The following is an 18755-nucleotide window of genomic DNA, read 5'->3' as shown; positions in this document are numbered from 1 at the left end:
GCCTTCTACAGCTTCCCCTGGGAACTTATTCTACAGTCTAATAGAACTCGTTTTCAGGAAGTTTAAATTATTTTTAATTTCCTTCCATTACTTCTAGTTATATATATCATATTATTCTTCATACCGTAAAACCTTTTTGAAATACAGTAAACAGTAATTTTTCTTTGTAAAAATCTAACCCTCACCATCATTAATAAGCTTACTAACTTCAACAAGGTTTTCTTTTTCAAATTAATTAAGTTCTCTTGAAAGGTTACAAAGTGAAAAATGACTAAAAATATTTCACTGTTTTTACATATATATATCAAGTATAATAATGTTGTAAGGTATCCTACAAACATGACCCATTCAAAAATTAGGGTTATTAGTAGCAAGGAGATACATTAGGTGAGTGTCCATTGCCCTAAATTGAAAACCTCTTTGTTGAAAAATACTTGGAGCGTAAGAGTAACAGAGAAGGGGAAAAAACCCAATGTAAATTTTTACTGTCTGGATGGAACAGTCATTGTCAACATAAGCTCCTTGTTTATTTATAAACCCTTTTAGCTCAGACTTGTTTACACTCTTAATCATATAAATCTATAGAAGGCATGTGCTGGGAAAAAGCAATTACTCTAGAAGATGTGCAAATTTGAAAGAAATAAGCTAGGAAAAGGGCTTTTTGGTACCGTAGTATATTGTCTGACATTGTTCAATCACACAATGAATGATATTGATAGTTCTGGTAAAGGATGTTTGTTCCTGGAGGTAACTGGGTATGTCTGTACTACCTGTGTACTGTATCACTGTGTATGGATGTGTTGCTGTGAAGCACCTGGCCTGAATATGACATAAAGTCGAGTACTGATGACTAATCAAGTTGCTCAAATGGGACCAAGCTTAGTTACCACAGAGAAACCATCTGTTCTCAAACGGAATCACCTAAAACTAGTTCAGGTATGTGCACAAGACACTGCGCATAATCCAAGAAAATAACAGTTATCAAAAAGTAACCAAGGCTGGACTGGACCTCTAAAGGCCATCTGAGCCTCCTGCTCAAAGTGCCAGGGTAACCTGTGACAGCAACTTGTGCTTAAAGCAGGGGCAACTTCAAAGCCAGGACAGGCTGTCCAAGGCCACATTCGGTCAAGGGTTTGCATCTCCAAGGAATGGAAAAGCTACAGCCTCTCCAGGCAAACTGTGCCACTGCTTACCTAGTCTCATTGGGAATAATGTATTTCTTGCATCTGTCTAAAATTTCCCTTGCTCCAAATTGTCCATTGTTCTTCTACTGCACACCCCTGAAAAGAGTCTGTTTTCTCTGTACTTTCAGTTTAGGCAGCTGAAGACTGATTAAACCCAGCCCAGTCTGGGGGCAGACATTCTCACCACACAGGCACAGGCATATATTCAACCCATCATCTATCAGAAACACAAGCATCATCTTGGATACACACCTTCCTTTTTGCTGCAAAGCTGCTTTCCAGCCAGCCAGTTCCCAGCTTGGACTGTTGTATGGGGTTGGGTTGTTCTACTCCAGGTGTCCCTTCCTTGGACCCGTGTTTCTCCAGGTTGCTCAAAAGTGGTCTCTAGCTCAATCTTCCTAATCCATCCTCAGATATGAGAAAGTATCAATTTTTGTTGGAAAAAAATCCCACCACCAATAAGTTTTGTTTAAAAAATACATTAAAATATTTCTGAAAACTATCTGCATGAATTAGGTTGCATGGACTAAATGTAATAAAATCTTAGAGCAAGCATTAAGCAGAATCATATTGTCCAGGTTCAAACTTATTATTTAACTTGTTATCACAACTTGTTCAACAGCTGGTGTACCTGCAGGCACCTGCAATTACAAGCTGCCTCCCTATTGGATTTCCCAATTCCCCAAGCACTGGGAACTATACTCCCAAGCATGCCCTGAACGACTTCAGTCTCAGCACCTCAGTGCACCCACATACACTCAGCTGGAATCCAAGCATGGGCTTTTTTCAACTGAGATCCTTTAGGGGCCAGGCACCCAAAAAGCAGATGTTCTTACTTTCTGCCCCTCGGGGCTCCCCAGTTATGAAAAGGCAACTCTGAGAGACCACTTTGCATAAAACATGGGCTAGTGCTCCTAGTTTTTTTTCTTAAGAGTTGACAGAGAAGAGGGTAGCAAACACTTACTAATCAGCAGTCTTAACAGTTAAATCATTCAGCTAGAAAAAAATGGATATTTTCAGCTTGACAGTGTCCAAAAACATACCTTCCATCGCCAAGCTATAAAAGCCTAAGTAACCTTTTCACTCACTCCTCTTGAAACTGTTCTACTGTAGACAAAGTAGTGAACAGGTCACAGAAGGAAGCATTTAGAGCACATACCTTATCCCTCTAATTCTGTACCCTAGCAGCTAGGCTACCAAATCCTACCCTTTCCTCTTTTGCACAGGATGCCTTCCCGCACTGCTGCACAACTTCAGAAAGGGAAACTGTTCTTTCTCAAAGGGTCAGTCTGTAGGCACTTTCCTTGGGTTGTGGCTATGGGTTTAGTAGGAACTTGTTCTTGGAACTCATAATAGATGAGGAAGTGATGTAAACAGCACGCACTGTATGAAAAATGAGCATTATCTTCTTAACTGATGGATGTGTTTAATGAACAACTGCTCACTGTGTTGCATGAGCTACTTTCAGATGCGCAGGTCAGGGAAAGACTGCACAGACATATCCCCACTTACACTCTACACAAAGCACCTTGTCCTGGAAGGGTGCAAAACTTAAAATATGTTCTCATCCTCATGTTTTTCCATGACCAATATGTAGATTGTTTTAACCCCCACATGGAGAGGTCAGACTTTTCCCCATACAGACTACAGGAAGCCTTCATATTCCCTAAAGGTTTCTGTGCCTGGGACACAAAACCCAAATGTTAGATATTGAACAAGCCCTTTGCTGGATCTAGTGCCATAAACTTTTTTAAGGCATAACATCTCATTAGGCACAAAATAAGGCCTAGTAAGTTTCACTGAACTTTTCCATCTGGCTATCAGAGCAGACTCCACAGCCCATGGCACAGGGCAGATGTTTTGGGATATGCTCTTAATGACTCATGAGCCCCAAGGGAGAAACACTTAAATCAGCCAAACAGAAACACTGCCTAGAGGCACCTGAGAAGTCACCCTTCTTTAGCCAACTTACGCCGCAGGGCAGTTCTTCTGTCCACTCATTCACAACCATATAGATCCTCATAAAACTAAAGCTTAATTTGCCTCATACTCTACTATGCTTTATCCTTTAAAACACAAAATGAGGATATACTCTAACATGAAGTAGGCTGGTGCAGTCAATCCAAGTGAAGAAAATGCAAAGTTAATTCTCTGTTTCAGACCAATATTGGTATTTCCCTTCTCTTATTTTTGTTTTTAATTTCTTTCAGGTGTGTGCTTTAATCCAAGAGCTATCAGTCATTTGATCTCTCTTGCTTAACATGTCCTACTTTGCCGAAAAGGATCCAAGATTAATTAGGGGAAATAAAGGGTGCAGAATGCAGTGAACATGACTGGATTATTAAACTCCTAATATCTGCTCCCAGAGTTGTTTCATCAATGAGTTTTTCATATAAAAATACTTAAGAATTCCTTTGAGGAGAAACTGGAGCATAGGTTTTCCCCTGCTCAAGAAATTGTCTAGTTACTAGGCTTGACTCCTGTGGTGAAAGAGACATATCACAGCTCTTTAATACTTTCTAGTACAGTACAACAGCTTCAAGGGGGTGAGTACCAAGCTTTTAGCTTGAAGGTGGGAAATGAGAGATGAAGGCTTGAACCCTTGGAGACAGAAGGGGGAATACTGGCTTAATGCAAAAGTAAGTGAAATTCCATGTTATATGGAATGTCAGATTAGAGGAGATCAATGGCTGCATGGCTTAAAAGAAAATGAACATAATTAAAGGGCTTGATCATATTATGTGTTAAGTTCAAACTCCTACAAAATCAAGGTGATTAAACACTAAAGAATTAATCAGAATCAAAGTCTGTCAAATAGTGTTTTCCCTCTTAACACCTTGGTATTCCTTTAAAGTACAAAAATAAAAAGAATATGAAACCCATTTAAACCCCACTTTTATTCCATTTCTTTATATTCGCAGGAAAATAATTTCACAGAACTAGGCCTAATTATATTTCAGGGTCACCCAGTAGGATTCCTAATGTTTACTGATCACTAAAAATTATGCCGCATTCACTGTTTTAATTCCTTCATTATGCAGATCTAGACACAGTAGCCCTAAAAATTTTCTCATTAAATCTGCAGGAATCAAGATAGCTGTCCCTAAAGTCAGTTCAGAGCTGAATAAATATTTTCATGATTTTGTTTTCACAATGTTTATTTTTATGCAAAATAATTGATTCTTGAAAAGAAATTAAAAAAAAAGAAATTTTAAAATGGCTGTAAACAATCCAGAAATAGAAATTTAGTGGGCATTAAAGGAAATGTGCATTTTTAGGTGCTTTTGAATACCCAGTCTTAAAGTACAGCATCTATTTCTCTGCAGATACCAGGAATTTGCCACCAAACAGTTTCTTATATCAGGTGTCCCCTAAAAGAACATCGCCAACCTTTTTCTCCCACTCTGCCTAATCATCATGAGACCTTTAAGGCTCATCTAGTCTGATCCCCATGAAGGGACATCTCCAACTAGATCAGGTTGTTCAGAGCCATGCCCAACCTGCTCTTAAATGTTTCCAGGGATGGGGCACCTACCACCTCTCTGAGCAACCTGTGCCAGTGCTCCACCACCCCCACTGCAATAAATCTTCTTTTAGTTTAAAACTTGTCCTAGTGTAACAGGCCCTGCTAAAATGTTTGTCCCCAATTTCCTCCCTTTTACCCTTTAGGTACTGGAAGGCTGCTATAAAGTTCCCATTTAGCCTTTCCTTATCCAAATTGAACCTCAGCTCTCTCAGCCTGTCTCCATAGGTCAGGTGTTAGAGCCCTCTGAGCATCTTCATGGCCTCCTCTGGACCTGCTCCAACAGGCCCACGTCTTTCCTGTGCTGAGGAGTGGAGAGCTGGACAGCCTACTCCAGGTTTCACCTTTTCTCAGAACAAAAGCAGACAGATCTTCACTTACAGGACATTTAAGGCCGGGGTGACCCCAGCAGGTACCACCAGGAGCGATCCCTGCATGCAGAGGGCCAGAGGTGCCAGTGCAGCTTCCACAATCCATCATAACAACCAATCGACCTCCCACATGCAGGCAGGAGCAGGAGCACATCCCTGTGTGCCTTTAAGGGGCACTGCCACCATACATACAGTTCCTGGGGCAATCAGGAGAGCAGTCAAGCTGGTATCACAAACTACTCTCATGTCAAGTATTTCCTGCTGCCCTGCACATACCGAATGCTAAAAGCTATTCCCAGCTGTAACTGGAGCAGCTTTCCTAGTCTCTGCTATTCCCACTCTCAAATCTCAAATCCCACTCTCAAGCCAGTAAAGCTTTTCACCTTACTTGAGTTGGGTTTTTTGGGAATCCCTGTTCCCCAGGACTACCAGGAAGGGATCACAATACTCCTTCCCTGGCAGATTGTGTTGTCTCCCACTTACAGACAACTCCTGTATATATGCAGAGTGTATATGCTACATGGAGGTAAAGGAGGGCAGAAGACAGTTCTTTCTCAGAAAGTCAAGGAGTTGTCTGTAACTGGGAGGCAACACAATCTGCCAGGAAAGAAGTACCTTGATCCCTTCTGAGTAGTCAAAGCAAGGCTTTGGATTTTCCTAAGGTACGAAGAGTAGCTGCAGCAGTAACAGGGAAATTCAAGTGAAGAGGTACATCTACAGTTCTTTTAGCTAACCTCCTGCTCTGAAGTGGTCAGCTATGTGGTCAGAACTGGTTTCTCAGAACTTTATCCAGTTGGGTGTTGGAAACTACCAAGGATGGAGACTGTTATCTCTCTGGACAACCTTCTGCAACACTTGACTGTCCTCATTCTAAAAATATCATGCTTTCCAGCCTAAACCTTTCATTTTATGGCCAGTTGTTCCTGTTACATTTCATTGTGTTTCTACTGACCTGTTTCTCCAGCCTCTCCCTCTGGATTGCTGTCTGTGGTCTTTCAAGTGTATCAGCTAGTTCTTAGAACTTGGCACAATGTGCAAATACTTCACTGCCTCCTCATCACAGAGTGATGCACTTCACTTGTAATAGAGAAGCAGCAAAATGTTTAGTGATCTAAAACATTTGATAATTTGAGAGTGGTTTAACAAAATTTGATGGCAAAACAGACTTGATTATTTACTGCACAGAGGTCAGGGTCAGACAAAATTGACAGGGAAATGCTCCTGTATAGTCATGAGGCTCAGTAAGGACCTTCCCTGCTTTCCTAACTCCCTCTCAGAAGGGAGCTTACCTGCAGCTGGATCCAGCCTTAATCTCAGCCCTGATCAACGGTTTATGTCTACAGGACTGCATATGCACAATCAACCCTTTGTATCACATAGCTAAGATTTCAAAGTTTAACATGCTATTATTCACTTACCAAGAATCTGCTGCAGGAAGGAATCTCTCAGCCTCAAGGTGTAACCATGAAAGGTGTCCCTGCTCAAGGAGACATCCTGGCATACAGCCTCAGCGGGCTTTCCACCGTTTATGGAGTGAGATAATTGACTCATAGTCAGATCTGCGTAGCAATGACAGCAGTAAGTTTTTTCCAAACCTGGTTTGAGTCCAGCCTTGACCAGCACTATGGCTGGGGGGAGGTGTTGCTCAGATTAGCCCTTTGCTATTGTGTTGTTGCCTCTGTACCCTGAGTCCACTGATTCGGATGCAGCCATCATGGCCAGATGCATCCATTACTTTTGGGACGGGCAGTTTATTTGGGAGGAGTGTGGGCAAAGATAAGGCACAGGGGTAGCAAAAAAGCAAGGTCAGGAAGTACAGTTGTCTGTGACAGTGTGAAACTTGTCCCCAGACTTTGGTCTGCAGCTAACACAACACCCTCGGCACGCACACACAATCCCCTGCAAACATTACAGGTAATTAAAAGCACTGTCAAAGGCTCTTTTCCATCCTTGAATTTGCCTTTATGAAATAGATAATTTGTTTCTAGAAGCTCTTCTTCATACTCTACCCTCCCACTTAATCTGCTATCTTTTTATTGCAAACTCTAAAAATCTTCACACACTAGTTTAGCACTGAAGCCTACTTTCTGCCTGCAAGCAAAAACTTCTATGCTGCCTGACCCATACAAACATTCAATAACTAGTCAGCCCTTCCAAAGCATCTGAACCACCCATCTCCTACCTCCAGTGAAGCCTTTTCCTTATCTGCCTCTCTTCCTACATGAATCCTTAATGATTCTGTCTCTTTCTCTCAGGCCCACAACTTCTGGTGGCTCAAGTCTGACCACATTTCCTCTACAGGTAGTGCAAAGTTACTCCTAAATCAGCCAAAATGTTCAGCAAGATTAGCAAGAGGTACTTCCTCTTGTAAGTCCCATGCAGAACATACTGATGTAGCTTCAGGTATTTTCCAATGCATTCACCAACAGCAAAGGTCACAGAAAACTTCAAAATGTCTTTGGCAAGGCAAGTTACACACAGGAGATAAGCATTTTATGTATTATTTTTAGTATTTATTTTATTCATGACAAAAAGGCAGTATACATATTAACATTCTAAATACCAAACAAACGAAACTGGTTCTCCATCACTTTCATGGACTAAAAATAAAAATAACCACAGTAATCAATGACACATTATAAATAAATACAAAAATACAAAAAAATTACAAAATTACTTTCAAATTAAATTTTAGCAAAAAAATTTACTACTACACAAAGTACTGCATTTGTTCAGCATCATGCTTGTTCTAAAACAAATAGGAAAATACACCTAAACTTCTACACACTAAATAATTGACAACTTCTTTCAACTAGATTCTGAGCATAGCTTCTCCTTCTTACAAGAAAAATGCTGTTACAGCTGAGGTTGGCAACAGCAGCGGTACACACCAGAGAAAGAGAACTGGGCATAAAATACACAGCCAGACGTCCCAGGAACTTAATCTAACAATCATAACACATCCTTGTAATGCACTTCTGAGAATCTTCATCAACAGTGGCAACAAGACATTCTTTATATTTACAGACGCAGTATAATCCTGAAATACTCTCAATTATCTGATCTTTACTTGAAGCAGTTTGAGTATCAGACCTTCAGAAAAGGATTACTATCATGAGTTAGTCTCATTATGAGTTGAAAACAAAACACACGTTTTTGCAAATAAATCTAGCATTTGCAATTTGCAGGACATAAAAATAGTACACACAGCTGTTTTTTTTCTTATTCATACATCATTTCTAGGCTCCATTTTGTAACATTAGAGAAGCAATATTCTACAACTACATACAAGTTAAAGCACAATACACGTTAGCAAAAAACACATCTAACTTAAAACATGCAAGTATTACTGTACACAACATGTCTCCATTTAGGGTATCCAAATGATTTTTAAAAACAAGAGATGCCCAAGATCCTACTTTTCCAACTGAAAGACAGCCAGAAGTTAGAATCACTGTTAATTAACACTGAAGTGTCAGAGTCTCTACATGGCACTACAATGAACCAGCACAGCAAGTGTAAAGTCATTGCTCAACTGAGTATGTTGCACAATACAACCTTTGTGTTTTATACCAACAGCCAGCAGTATGTCTAATTATTGACAAAGAATGTGCCAGGTAAGCTTACAATTTTAAGCAGGAAAAACATGACATTTTGAAATATAAAGAAACAGTGCAATATCAAGAAAATAATTAATCACAAATGGCTACGAGCCCCCTTTTTTAATCAATATATTAACATAACACTACTGATATTTTAAATAGTATTTATTTGAGAAATTCTATCTTACACATTTTCTGATTTGTTAGTAATGGGCATTTTTCACTTGTAGACTGAAAATATTATAAGCTTCAAGAACAATTCACCAGCAGAGTGAGCCTTGTAAAGATCAGCTGGCATTGTCTCACCCCTTATTTATTTGACTTTCTCAGACATGTCTCTCTTACTGAAAAAAAATTTAAAAATCTGTTTTCCAGATAAAGCTTTCAGGTTTTTTCATATGAATTAAATATATTGGGGGGGGGGAGGACGAGGGGAAGGGGAAGGGCTGTGTGTTTTTATGTCTTCTTTTCTTCTACAGATGCATTAGATTTGCTGTCTATCATTAGTGTTGTATTCATTTTCTCAGAAATTCAAACAATCACAGAATATACAAAGAAAACCCCTCACACTTCAGGACTCTTCATACTTTATCTTTGTCCAAACAACTCAGGAAGGAGGTGAGGGGAAAAAATAAAATAAATAAATTAGTAAATCAGAAGAACAGCTGACGAATTCATACCATTTCAGACTAGATACTGAAAAAAACCACCCTTCTAAGATACACAGTATTACCATCACTTCTCAATTCTGAAATCTCCTCCTCCCACAAAGGAGAAATAAAGAAAAGGTTCTGTATGTTTCCCTTTAAGACACAATATTTTGACTTGACAGTATATTCACAGAACACCTGGAGATAACTTCCTCTCTTCATTCTGATAGATGGGGAGGAAGATGCAGGAGAGAGATCAGTGGACCACACACACCTGGCAGAGTGAAAAACCCCAAAATGAAGCAACTGAGATACCAAGAGAACTTCAGAAGGGACAACGGCATCTGTACATCAACAGCTAATTGAAAACAACTTAATGCACGTCTCTCTCATAAATGGGGATCCAGATTTTTGGCTTAATAGTAGTAAACATTCTCCTAACAAGAAAAACTGTTCTCCCATGGAAACTCTGGAATCAGAAACAAAGAAAAGAATATGGCTGGCATCTTTGTTTTCTGAACACCCAAAACATGGATACATCAACACTGTAATCCAGATGTTACTGCACAAGAAGTTTTTTATATATATAAACTTTGAAAGCATTCCAACAAAAAGGTTGTTTGGTTCATTTTGATTTGAAGTAGTGCTTTTCTAACTGCAGCCTACTGATTATTCAACTAATTCTTTTGACAGTAACTTCACACACTGTCTTTCCAGACTGTAGAACATCTAAATCACAAGTCTCAGCCAGTAGCAGATTTACTCTGTATTATGACAAGAGTAGCAGTAGCAGTTTTACTCTGTATTATGACAACTTTTACTTTTCTTGTCATCATAATGCTTAAAAAAATCCCAACATCTTCACAGTATTGTCCATCTTTTGTAGGTTTTCTTTTCTTTTAGTGTTGTGTAAACTCAGATCCTTTGTTAATGATATTCCAGCAGCCACTTTACCAGACTTTCCTCTTTGAAACTTTTTTATAGCTAATAGTGTGCTTCAAATGGCTTTTTTGTTTCTCTTTTTTGCCTGACTTCTGTCAGCAAAATCAGAATTTTCATCATAATTATGTTCTGGTTCACAAACAAAAGCATAGTAACTAGAATCTGGCCACTTCACTTGCAATTCTTTTTTCTGATTAGAGTCTGTCAACCGGAATGGGACAGCACCTACTGTGAGAGCAGACTGCATGGCCTGCAGCAATTAAGGCATCAGATAGATTGCTATCCTCACACAGAATATCCACCTCTAACTTCATTTCAGAGCTATAGTGGATAAAATGAAATATGAGACCCGGTTTATGAAGAAGCTTCTGAAACAGAAGTATAGCTTCCTCACTCCAGTGTTCCCCCTTGCCAGGAACTGTATCATGCAAAGAGCAAGAGTGTGCCAAGTGTGGCAAGTATAACAGACTTTCTGGAACAACTTTAAGTTTATGGATATCAGAGTAAGGGATGCTTCTCAGAAAGCCATAATCAATAAATGTAAGAGCAACAGACTGACTTGTTACTTCACTAATTTCTGCCCTGTACCACTGTGCTTCCTGCCCAAACTCAATCAAGCAGCTAGCACCAGGCGTCACATGTTCTTCTGACAGAGCTGGCAAGTTGTCAGGAAGGTCAGAGAGCAGCGATGACAAGTTTCGCATGCAATCAAAGAAGACTTCAAACTGGACGCTGAAGTTTGAAGGATCAGTAACTGCAGTTGCACACCCAGGATATGTTCTGCCACTACGCAGCAGCATCCACATGACTGAATTTATCTTGAATGATGTATCAAACTCCTTACAGTGTGTATTACCACATTTTTCTGGTCCAACAATTGTCCAACAACGACTTAATAGTTGGTTCAAATACTCCTGAAGTGTAACTTCTCCTATTAAAATATTTACCTCCCAGACATCAAAGGATTTCAAGTATCTCAAAAACAAGATCCTTATTTCACAATCCAGGAGTGCACTTGCTACGCGGCCTAAGTGAATTTTCTTCAGGTTTTTAAAACAAATCCACCTACAAAAAACAGCTTGTTTAGGAATACTTTTAATCTCATCACTGAGCATCTTTGCATTATTTAAGGACACCATCTCATATGTGCCATAATCCATGAAAAAAACTAGCATTAACTTTTCCCTGACAAACTTCTTTATCACTTTTGATCGATACCACTTTAAGTTCCTTTCAGATTGTGTAATGCATTCCAGTCCTTGTTCAATGTCATCCACTTTAAGTAAACCACTTCTTTGTGCTTCTTTGTCAAGCATTACATTTAACTCATGTAGTATTTGCACATTTTTAAGTAACTGCACATAAAATTCTCCACTCTTCAAAATATTAACCACTTCTGCTGCTTCTACTTGTCCAGAATTTAAAACTCGATGAAGGAGACTTAAGGATTTTACAGAAATATTTTTCATCCTAGTAGCCTTAGTTTTATTTTGACCACCTAAACTATTCTTAGACTCTTGAGGACTACCATTTTGTTTAGATTTATTTTCCAAAGCAAATACCGATCTGCTTTTCCACCTTGTGCTGTCTATTTCCTGCAAAAGGCTGTTAGACAAAGACTCTCCATCACAAATTACATCTATTTCCCATTTTTCTCCATGTTGCTGTAAGAACTTGCAAGCTACTGGCTTGTCGCTTACTGTTCTTGCAAAATAAGCAGCACTTTCCTTAGTCCAGCCTTCACCAGGAACACTTTTTACACTGCTAAGGAAACAGTGAACACTAAACCTTGGCAGAGTTAAGAACTTTTCTGGAATCCTGCAGATTTTTGATGAACTTACAACTGCAGCATTACCATAGTCAATAAATTCTACCTCATAGGAGTTTCCTGGTTTCAGAGTTTTAATAACTGCTCTATAGTAAAAACAATCAGCATCGTGCTCTGCTACAATGAGATCCCCTACCATGAGCTCATCTAAGCAGTTTTCACGACCTCTATTCTCCAAGCTTTCGTTTAAATCATCTGCTAGTTTCATTATTAAGTTTTCATCCTCTGCAAAGTGAACATAGAAACTTGATGGACTATTCATATGAGAAATATAACCTGTTACTTCGGTATTCACCTGGATATCACGTTGAGGAAGACTGATTAATGTAGGTATATTTTTATTACTCCTTTTCTGCTGACCTGTACAATTTAGTCTTTCATTATGAGATTCAGAGAGAGCATTTACAGTTATTTCCTTTGAATTTAAAGCAGAGTAAGAGAGTGAGTGAGAAGCAGGTTGTTCACTCCAAGGTTCCTCTCCGTTCTCCAGAACAGCACTGAAAGTATTTCTAAAACCTTGCTCTTTGCTGTCCTGTAAAGTTTGCTGTTTTGAGAATCCACTACACAACTTTGGTGAGCTACAAGCAGTTTGCTCTTCATCTCCAAAATTCTCACCAGTATCTGCCCGGTAATATTCATCATAGACTTGGCATTTCACTTCAGTTTTCAATTTAAGTATTTCAGGATCTTTAACACTTACTTTATTAATTTCTTTGTCATCTTTCATGTGATGTATCTCTCCTTCATTACTTCTAAATTGTTCCATACGGCTTTCCTGTGCCAACTCTTCCAATACCTTTTCTTTAATTTTCTGACTTACTTTGAGCTGTCCATCATACAACTCCACAACAATCTTTCCATCTGATTCTCTGGATAAGATTACAGCCTTCAGCAGTTTACCACGGAATGTTTTCACAAACCATGTAGTAATTCTTGCTGGAAATTCTGTCCCCCTAAGATCTGATAGACAGAATTGAATAGCTTGCATGGGTGTGAATAGTAGGTCAGTGGCAGAATCTGGAATAGGCATCAAGTGGTCTCTCTCCACCATACTCTTATTTCCAAAATCCACATAGTCAACCCAGAGAAAGGATGTCGATTCCACAGGAAAAGCCAAAGCTCTGTAAAAGAGACCATCTTCCACATATCTGGCTATACACAGTCGTGTATTGCCAGTATGATAATTTGCATTATTTGACATTTTACTAAGGTCACTAACCTTCTTCATCAATGCCCCAAGAGTTTCAGTGTTTCGATTAAGATGACAATAGAATTTTGAAGGACTATTTATGTGAGTTATATAAACCTCCTCCTCGCTTCCAATTTTTATATTAAAAGATGAATAGCAAAAACTGTACAGAGAACCCAATGATGAAAGGTTTCTCAGTCCAACATAATCAGATTGGGTGAGACCACGTTCTCTGAGGAATTCCTCTACACTAGTAAGTGGAGTCTGTAAGTCAACTACATTGCATAAACAGTTGGGGCTCACAAGAACAAGAGCATAAATGGTGCAAGTCAGTGGTCCTCTACAAGAAGAAATGAAGTCTTCAAATTGTCTATGCACTTCTTCAGACCAGTTAATTGAGTTAGTCCGTAAGACTACATTTTTAAGTCCACATCGAAATGCTTGACTTTCTAGAGTTAGGAAATCTGGAAGAACACCCTGAAGATCTTTAAGTGAAGCTCTTTCCCGATAACCATAGTCTACAAAAACCACATCAACTTCATTTGTGGATACCTGCTGCACAACAGCTGCTCTGTACCACTTCCCATCCTTGGGACACTTAACAACACAGGCAACCTGTCCAGTTTTGTAGGGACTGGTATGATCTTTATAGTAAGTCTGAATTTGTCCCATTAAGTTATCTAGCTCTGGCAGGTTGCTTTGCAGCTGACATGAAAAATCTGATGGGGAAAAAATGCAAGAACATACCACTTCATATACAGCTCCTGGTTTAAACACAAGCTCTTTATAAACTAATTTTTCCTCACATACTGATTTATGCATTTTAGAGACAGCACCTTCTCCAAAACAAGATGGCACAACAGATTCTCTAGGCACTGGCAGCACACTTAATGATTTTTCCTTCTGAAGTATGTCTCCATTTCCAGTTACCTTATTTTTGCAAATATTACTGGTGTTCTCTGCATTGATTTTTTCTTTTTTACATTTGAGGTGATTCCTGTTGTGCCGCTTTTTTGCTGCCCTCAGAACAGAATTTGGGGGCTTTAGCTGATACTCAGCATAACCAGCTTGAACCATACATGCGGCAACATTTCCTTGCAGGAAATCAGTATGACACTGCACATTAACAATGTACTTGTTGTTTTGCTTTCCAATGACATGAAGCAGCAGTGGTTTGTTCAACACCACATTTTTGAAGAAATCAGTTTCTTTTCTAACCCACACACCATCAACAGGAAATGTGTGAGCAAGGGAACAACACATAGCCAAAGCTGGTAAATCAGAAAACTCAGGAAGCAGTGTTTTCACATTGTGACAAGGTATTGTATCTGTATTTCCAAAATCCAAAAAATAAACCACAATGCTAACACGAAACACTTTCGTGACAACAGCCCGGTAATAACACCCATCCCTGCTATACCGGGCACAGCACAGCAACCCAGGTTCTGGCTTTTTAAGGACCATCTCATCATCTCTACATTGACTGTATGTGCAAGCAATGTTTTTCATCAAAGCCTGAAACTCATTATGGTATCTACATGTTTGAATCCAAAAGTCAGATGGACTTATGACATATACTACAAAAGCTCCATAAAAAGAGTTCATTTGCATCTCGTCACTCTTGCAGTGGCTGAAGAAAGAAACATTCCATTCAGGTAAGCAGGTTTTTGTATCTTTGTTTCCAGGGTAATTCTTAGGTGAATTGTTTCTCTCAGGACTTAGTTTGTCGTTTGGTGCAATACTTCTGGTTTTTGTTTCTAAAAGCGAGACACACAGTGCAGCTTTCTCATTCCGGTTTTCTGGACACTCAGCATTAATTCCAAGATTTTGTTTTTGCAGAGTTATGTAATACAAGTGTTCAGTGTTATTGTATAAATCAACATGGACACACACAGAAGTTTGTCCCATTAAAGCTTGTGTAAGTTCCTTGAGCTGAAATTGTATTACTGTTTCATCCTGACTACCAAAACAAGACAGCGTACACAGAAATGAAATCATTGGTAATGTCAAAAACTCAGCTTTAAGTTTCCGAATACAACTAGGTGGCACAGCTTCAATAATGCCAAAATCCATAAACCAGACCTCCATATGGTCAGAGAGAAGTTGTTTTATCACTCCTCTATGCCACTGTCCATTTCGCCTCTTGGCAGCACAGAGTAGCCCTAAACTATCACAAGATGTAGTATTTTCTCCAACGAGAGCTTCATAGTACAAATGCATAGCTCCTGTCAAATTTTCCAACTCTTTCTGCCATTTCTGTATCTGACAATAAAATTTATTTGGGCTTACTGCACCAGTTATTTTTACATCTTCCTCACTGCCAACAGGTAGACATGGGAAGAGATGATCTGGACCATGCCAAAAATCTGCTGGTTTCTCAGAATTATTTAAGGTAAGCAACTCCCTGAATGGATACTTCTGCTTCAACAGTTGCGGCATTCCCTTACCAAGCATTCCTTGTGGCAATGCTCCTAAAGTTTCTACAACAAGACAAAATGAATCTCCATCAATAAATTTACCTAGCTGCAGTTCAAGAACATCAGTAATAATCTTAGGCACTTCTAGAATAAACAGCTGATATGGTGTAACAGCCTTCACATGACCTGTGATCTGTAATCCCACCAGAGATGAAAAATAGTTAATGGCTTTTGGACCCCATCTTTCTCCAAGAGGAAGTATGCTTGCAAAAACACCCAAAACCACCTTCGGAGGCAGCTGAAACAATTCATCACAAGCAGCAGCAAGATGTGTTTCCTCAACAGCCAACACATGTCCAGTGTCTATAAGAAAAGCCTCACAGATATTCCCTTTCTTTCTCAGAACTCTTCCTCTATGCCATTCTCCATCTGTGTCTTCCACCAAGCAAGATCCACCAACACAGACATCATCTTTTACTTTGAACACACGCTGTATTTCATTTTGTAGTATGTAATAATCAAGCTCACATCCTGCATTGTATTGAGCCTGGAACACTATAACCAAGGACTCAGGATGGCATTCTACATGAGTTATCTTCAATTTCTTATCTATTGAGTCTGCTGGAGGAGTCAGAGATTCCATCCTGTCTGCAAAGAAAAGGAGTATGATCATCTTGATAATTTTCTGTATTTTTTTTTTTGCAATTAATTCATTACATGACATTTGTTTTCAAAATGGTTTAACAGCACATTATTAAAATTCTGATATAAATGTATACTAAACATCTAAGAATGTCATGTTTTAGGCAACTAGGATACACTCCACACATTTCTCTTAGTAAAGACATGCTCAGATAACATGAAAAAAAGTACCTCTGGATTCACTCACATGGCTACAGACTAGTTTTATCATTTGAGATTAATTTTTAACCAAAATGTTGCTCCCACAGTAACACCGAGCTATTCCAGTCTGTTTCTTTTTCCTTTTAATATGTAAAAGACCAAGGACTCATCCCCTACTCACCCTGCTTTTTCTGTCTAAAATCACTTCTTCAAATCACTGACAATTTATAACTCCGTGCTTTACTGTTTACTCTGGCCGTCTGTACACTACCAGTTGTACCAATAGCATATTTAAGGTTCTCAAAATTGCAAGGACATACTGAACCTATCATATATGTGCAACATTTCTGCACTGCTCATCAAACAGCAACTGTGCCAGCTGTGTTTTGTACTGTCTCAACGCTCCAATTCTACAGTTTAAGTATCTTCAAAACATTCAGGTACTTTTCTGATCTATAATCCAGTCTTCAAGCTTAGCGTCCAGTTCAATTCATATGTCAGTGATTCAGTGAATCTGTGACTTCACGTTGTTTAAAAAGGATGTGCATGACCATAATTTAATCAAGCAATTCCACTAAATAAACTGCTGTTCTAACAACGTAATTTGAGGAAGACAACATCAAATGCAAAGACAGTGGATAAACACTCAAGGATAGTCTGGACAAAGATAACCTTGATTTATTCATTTTTTTGTGAAGCTGGAACTTAAACTTTCAGTTTCAACTACAAGTTATCAGGGCAAGATCCTCCTTAGCCTGCAAAAAATCTTCAGTGAAACTGTCATGATAGTTTTCATCACAAGCATATGTGAAGTAGCTAGTGAACACACAACCTGTCTTCAGAAAAAATATCATTCTAGATCACAAAAAAAATACAAAAATAAAAAAACCCAAACAACTCAAATACATAAATGAGCACCCCTACTGTAAAGCAGTAGGGCAGAAGGATGAAGGACGCATATCTCCTAAAACCAACCAAAAAAAAACCCAATAACAAAACAAAACCAAACCAAAACAAACAAACAAAAAACCACCAAAACCACCAGCCACCAAAAAAAAACCCTCCCAGTAAAAGCAGTACCAAACCCAGAACTAACAAATTCCTGCTTCAGCAAGGCCCCTTTTTTCCATTTTCCCCTGTAAGAGAAAGTGAAAATCTGGGTACTTTTAACGAAAGAAAACAGCCTTAAGGAATTGGTTCTGTCTGCCTGGAAGAAACATTTCATCACTACAGAGACTTAAACTTTTGAAGGGGCCTGACTGAAGTTCTGCTCCCTTTTTTTCCCCCCCCTTCACTATGCCCTATTTGCACTAACACATAACATATTAAAACAATTTGTGCATTAACATTTGCTTGCCTGTTATCACAGCCTCAGTAACAGCATCACACTGATACAGCCACATTTCTACAGTTTACAGAATGGCCTTTTGCTGTTTACTCACCTTTCCACCTCATACAGCTTATTCATTCGTAACACACCTTCTAAAGGAAACACAGCCTGGTAATTAACAACTCTGTATCTCTCTACAAGGAAAGAGAATAGAAAAATCATTAGAAAAATAGACATAAACTAAATTCTTGTACTACTTCTCTTACCAAGAGCAGCCGTGCTGGTATGTCCTTGGGGTGTTTGTTGACAAGAAGCTCAACGTGAGCCAGCACCGTGTGCCTGCAGCCCAGGAAGCCAAACACAACCTGGGCTGCATCAAAAGCAGTGTGGGCAGCAGGTCCACGGAGGGGATTCTGCCCTTCTGCCCTGCCCTACTGAGACCCCACCTGCAGTGCTGCATCCAGCTCTGGGGTCCCAGTACAGGAAGGACATGGACCTGCTGGAGTCCATCCAGAAGAGGCCACAAAAATGACAAGAGGGCTGGAGAACCTCTCCTATGGAGACAGGCTACAGGATCTGGGTTCTTCAGCCTGAAAAAGGGATGGTTCCATAGAGATCTTACAGCACCTTCCAATATCTAAAGGGGCTGGAAAGGGACCTTTTACAACGGTACAGAGCGACAGTAAATGGAGGAATGTCTTTAAACTGAAAGGGAGTAGGTTTGGATTAGATATTACAAAGAAATATTGTACTGTAAGGGTGGTGAAGCACTGGAATAGGTTGCGCAGGGAAGCTCTGGGTGCCCTACCTCTGGAAGTGTTCAAGGCCAGGCTGGATGGGGCTCTGAGCAACCGGGTCCAGGGGAAGGTGTGCCTG

The 18755-nt window shown here is 39.4% G+C and overlaps 1 protein-coding gene across 1 annotated transcript; it reads right to left on the bottom strand.

Annotated features, from left to right (window-relative positions):
• Window positions 1-7578: 7578 nt before the first annotated feature.
• TDRD15 (tudor domain containing 15) lies at window positions 7579-18111 on the bottom strand. The gene is made up of 2 exons (XM_008641885.2): window positions 17992-18111; window positions 7579-16354 (listed from the first exon to the last, which is right to left on the bottom strand). Exons 1-2 carry the CDS (start codon window positions 18002-18004, stop codon window positions 10467-10469), a joined length of 5901 nt encoding a protein of 1966 aa, XP_008640107.2. The 5' UTR covers window positions 18005-18111; the 3' UTR covers window positions 7579-10466.
• Window positions 18112-18755: the final 644 nt, after the last annotated feature.

The sequence above is a fragment of the Corvus brachyrhynchos genome, unplaced genomic scaffold, assembly GCF_000691975.1.
Source record: "Corvus brachyrhynchos isolate BGI_N302 unplaced genomic scaffold, ASM69197v1 scaffold116, whole genome shotgun sequence".
NCBI lineage: Eukaryota > Metazoa > Chordata > Aves > Passeriformes > Corvidae > Corvus > Corvus brachyrhynchos.
The sequence above is the reverse complement of the archived record's forward strand: the minus strand, read 5'-3'. Positions and strand labels throughout refer to the sequence as shown.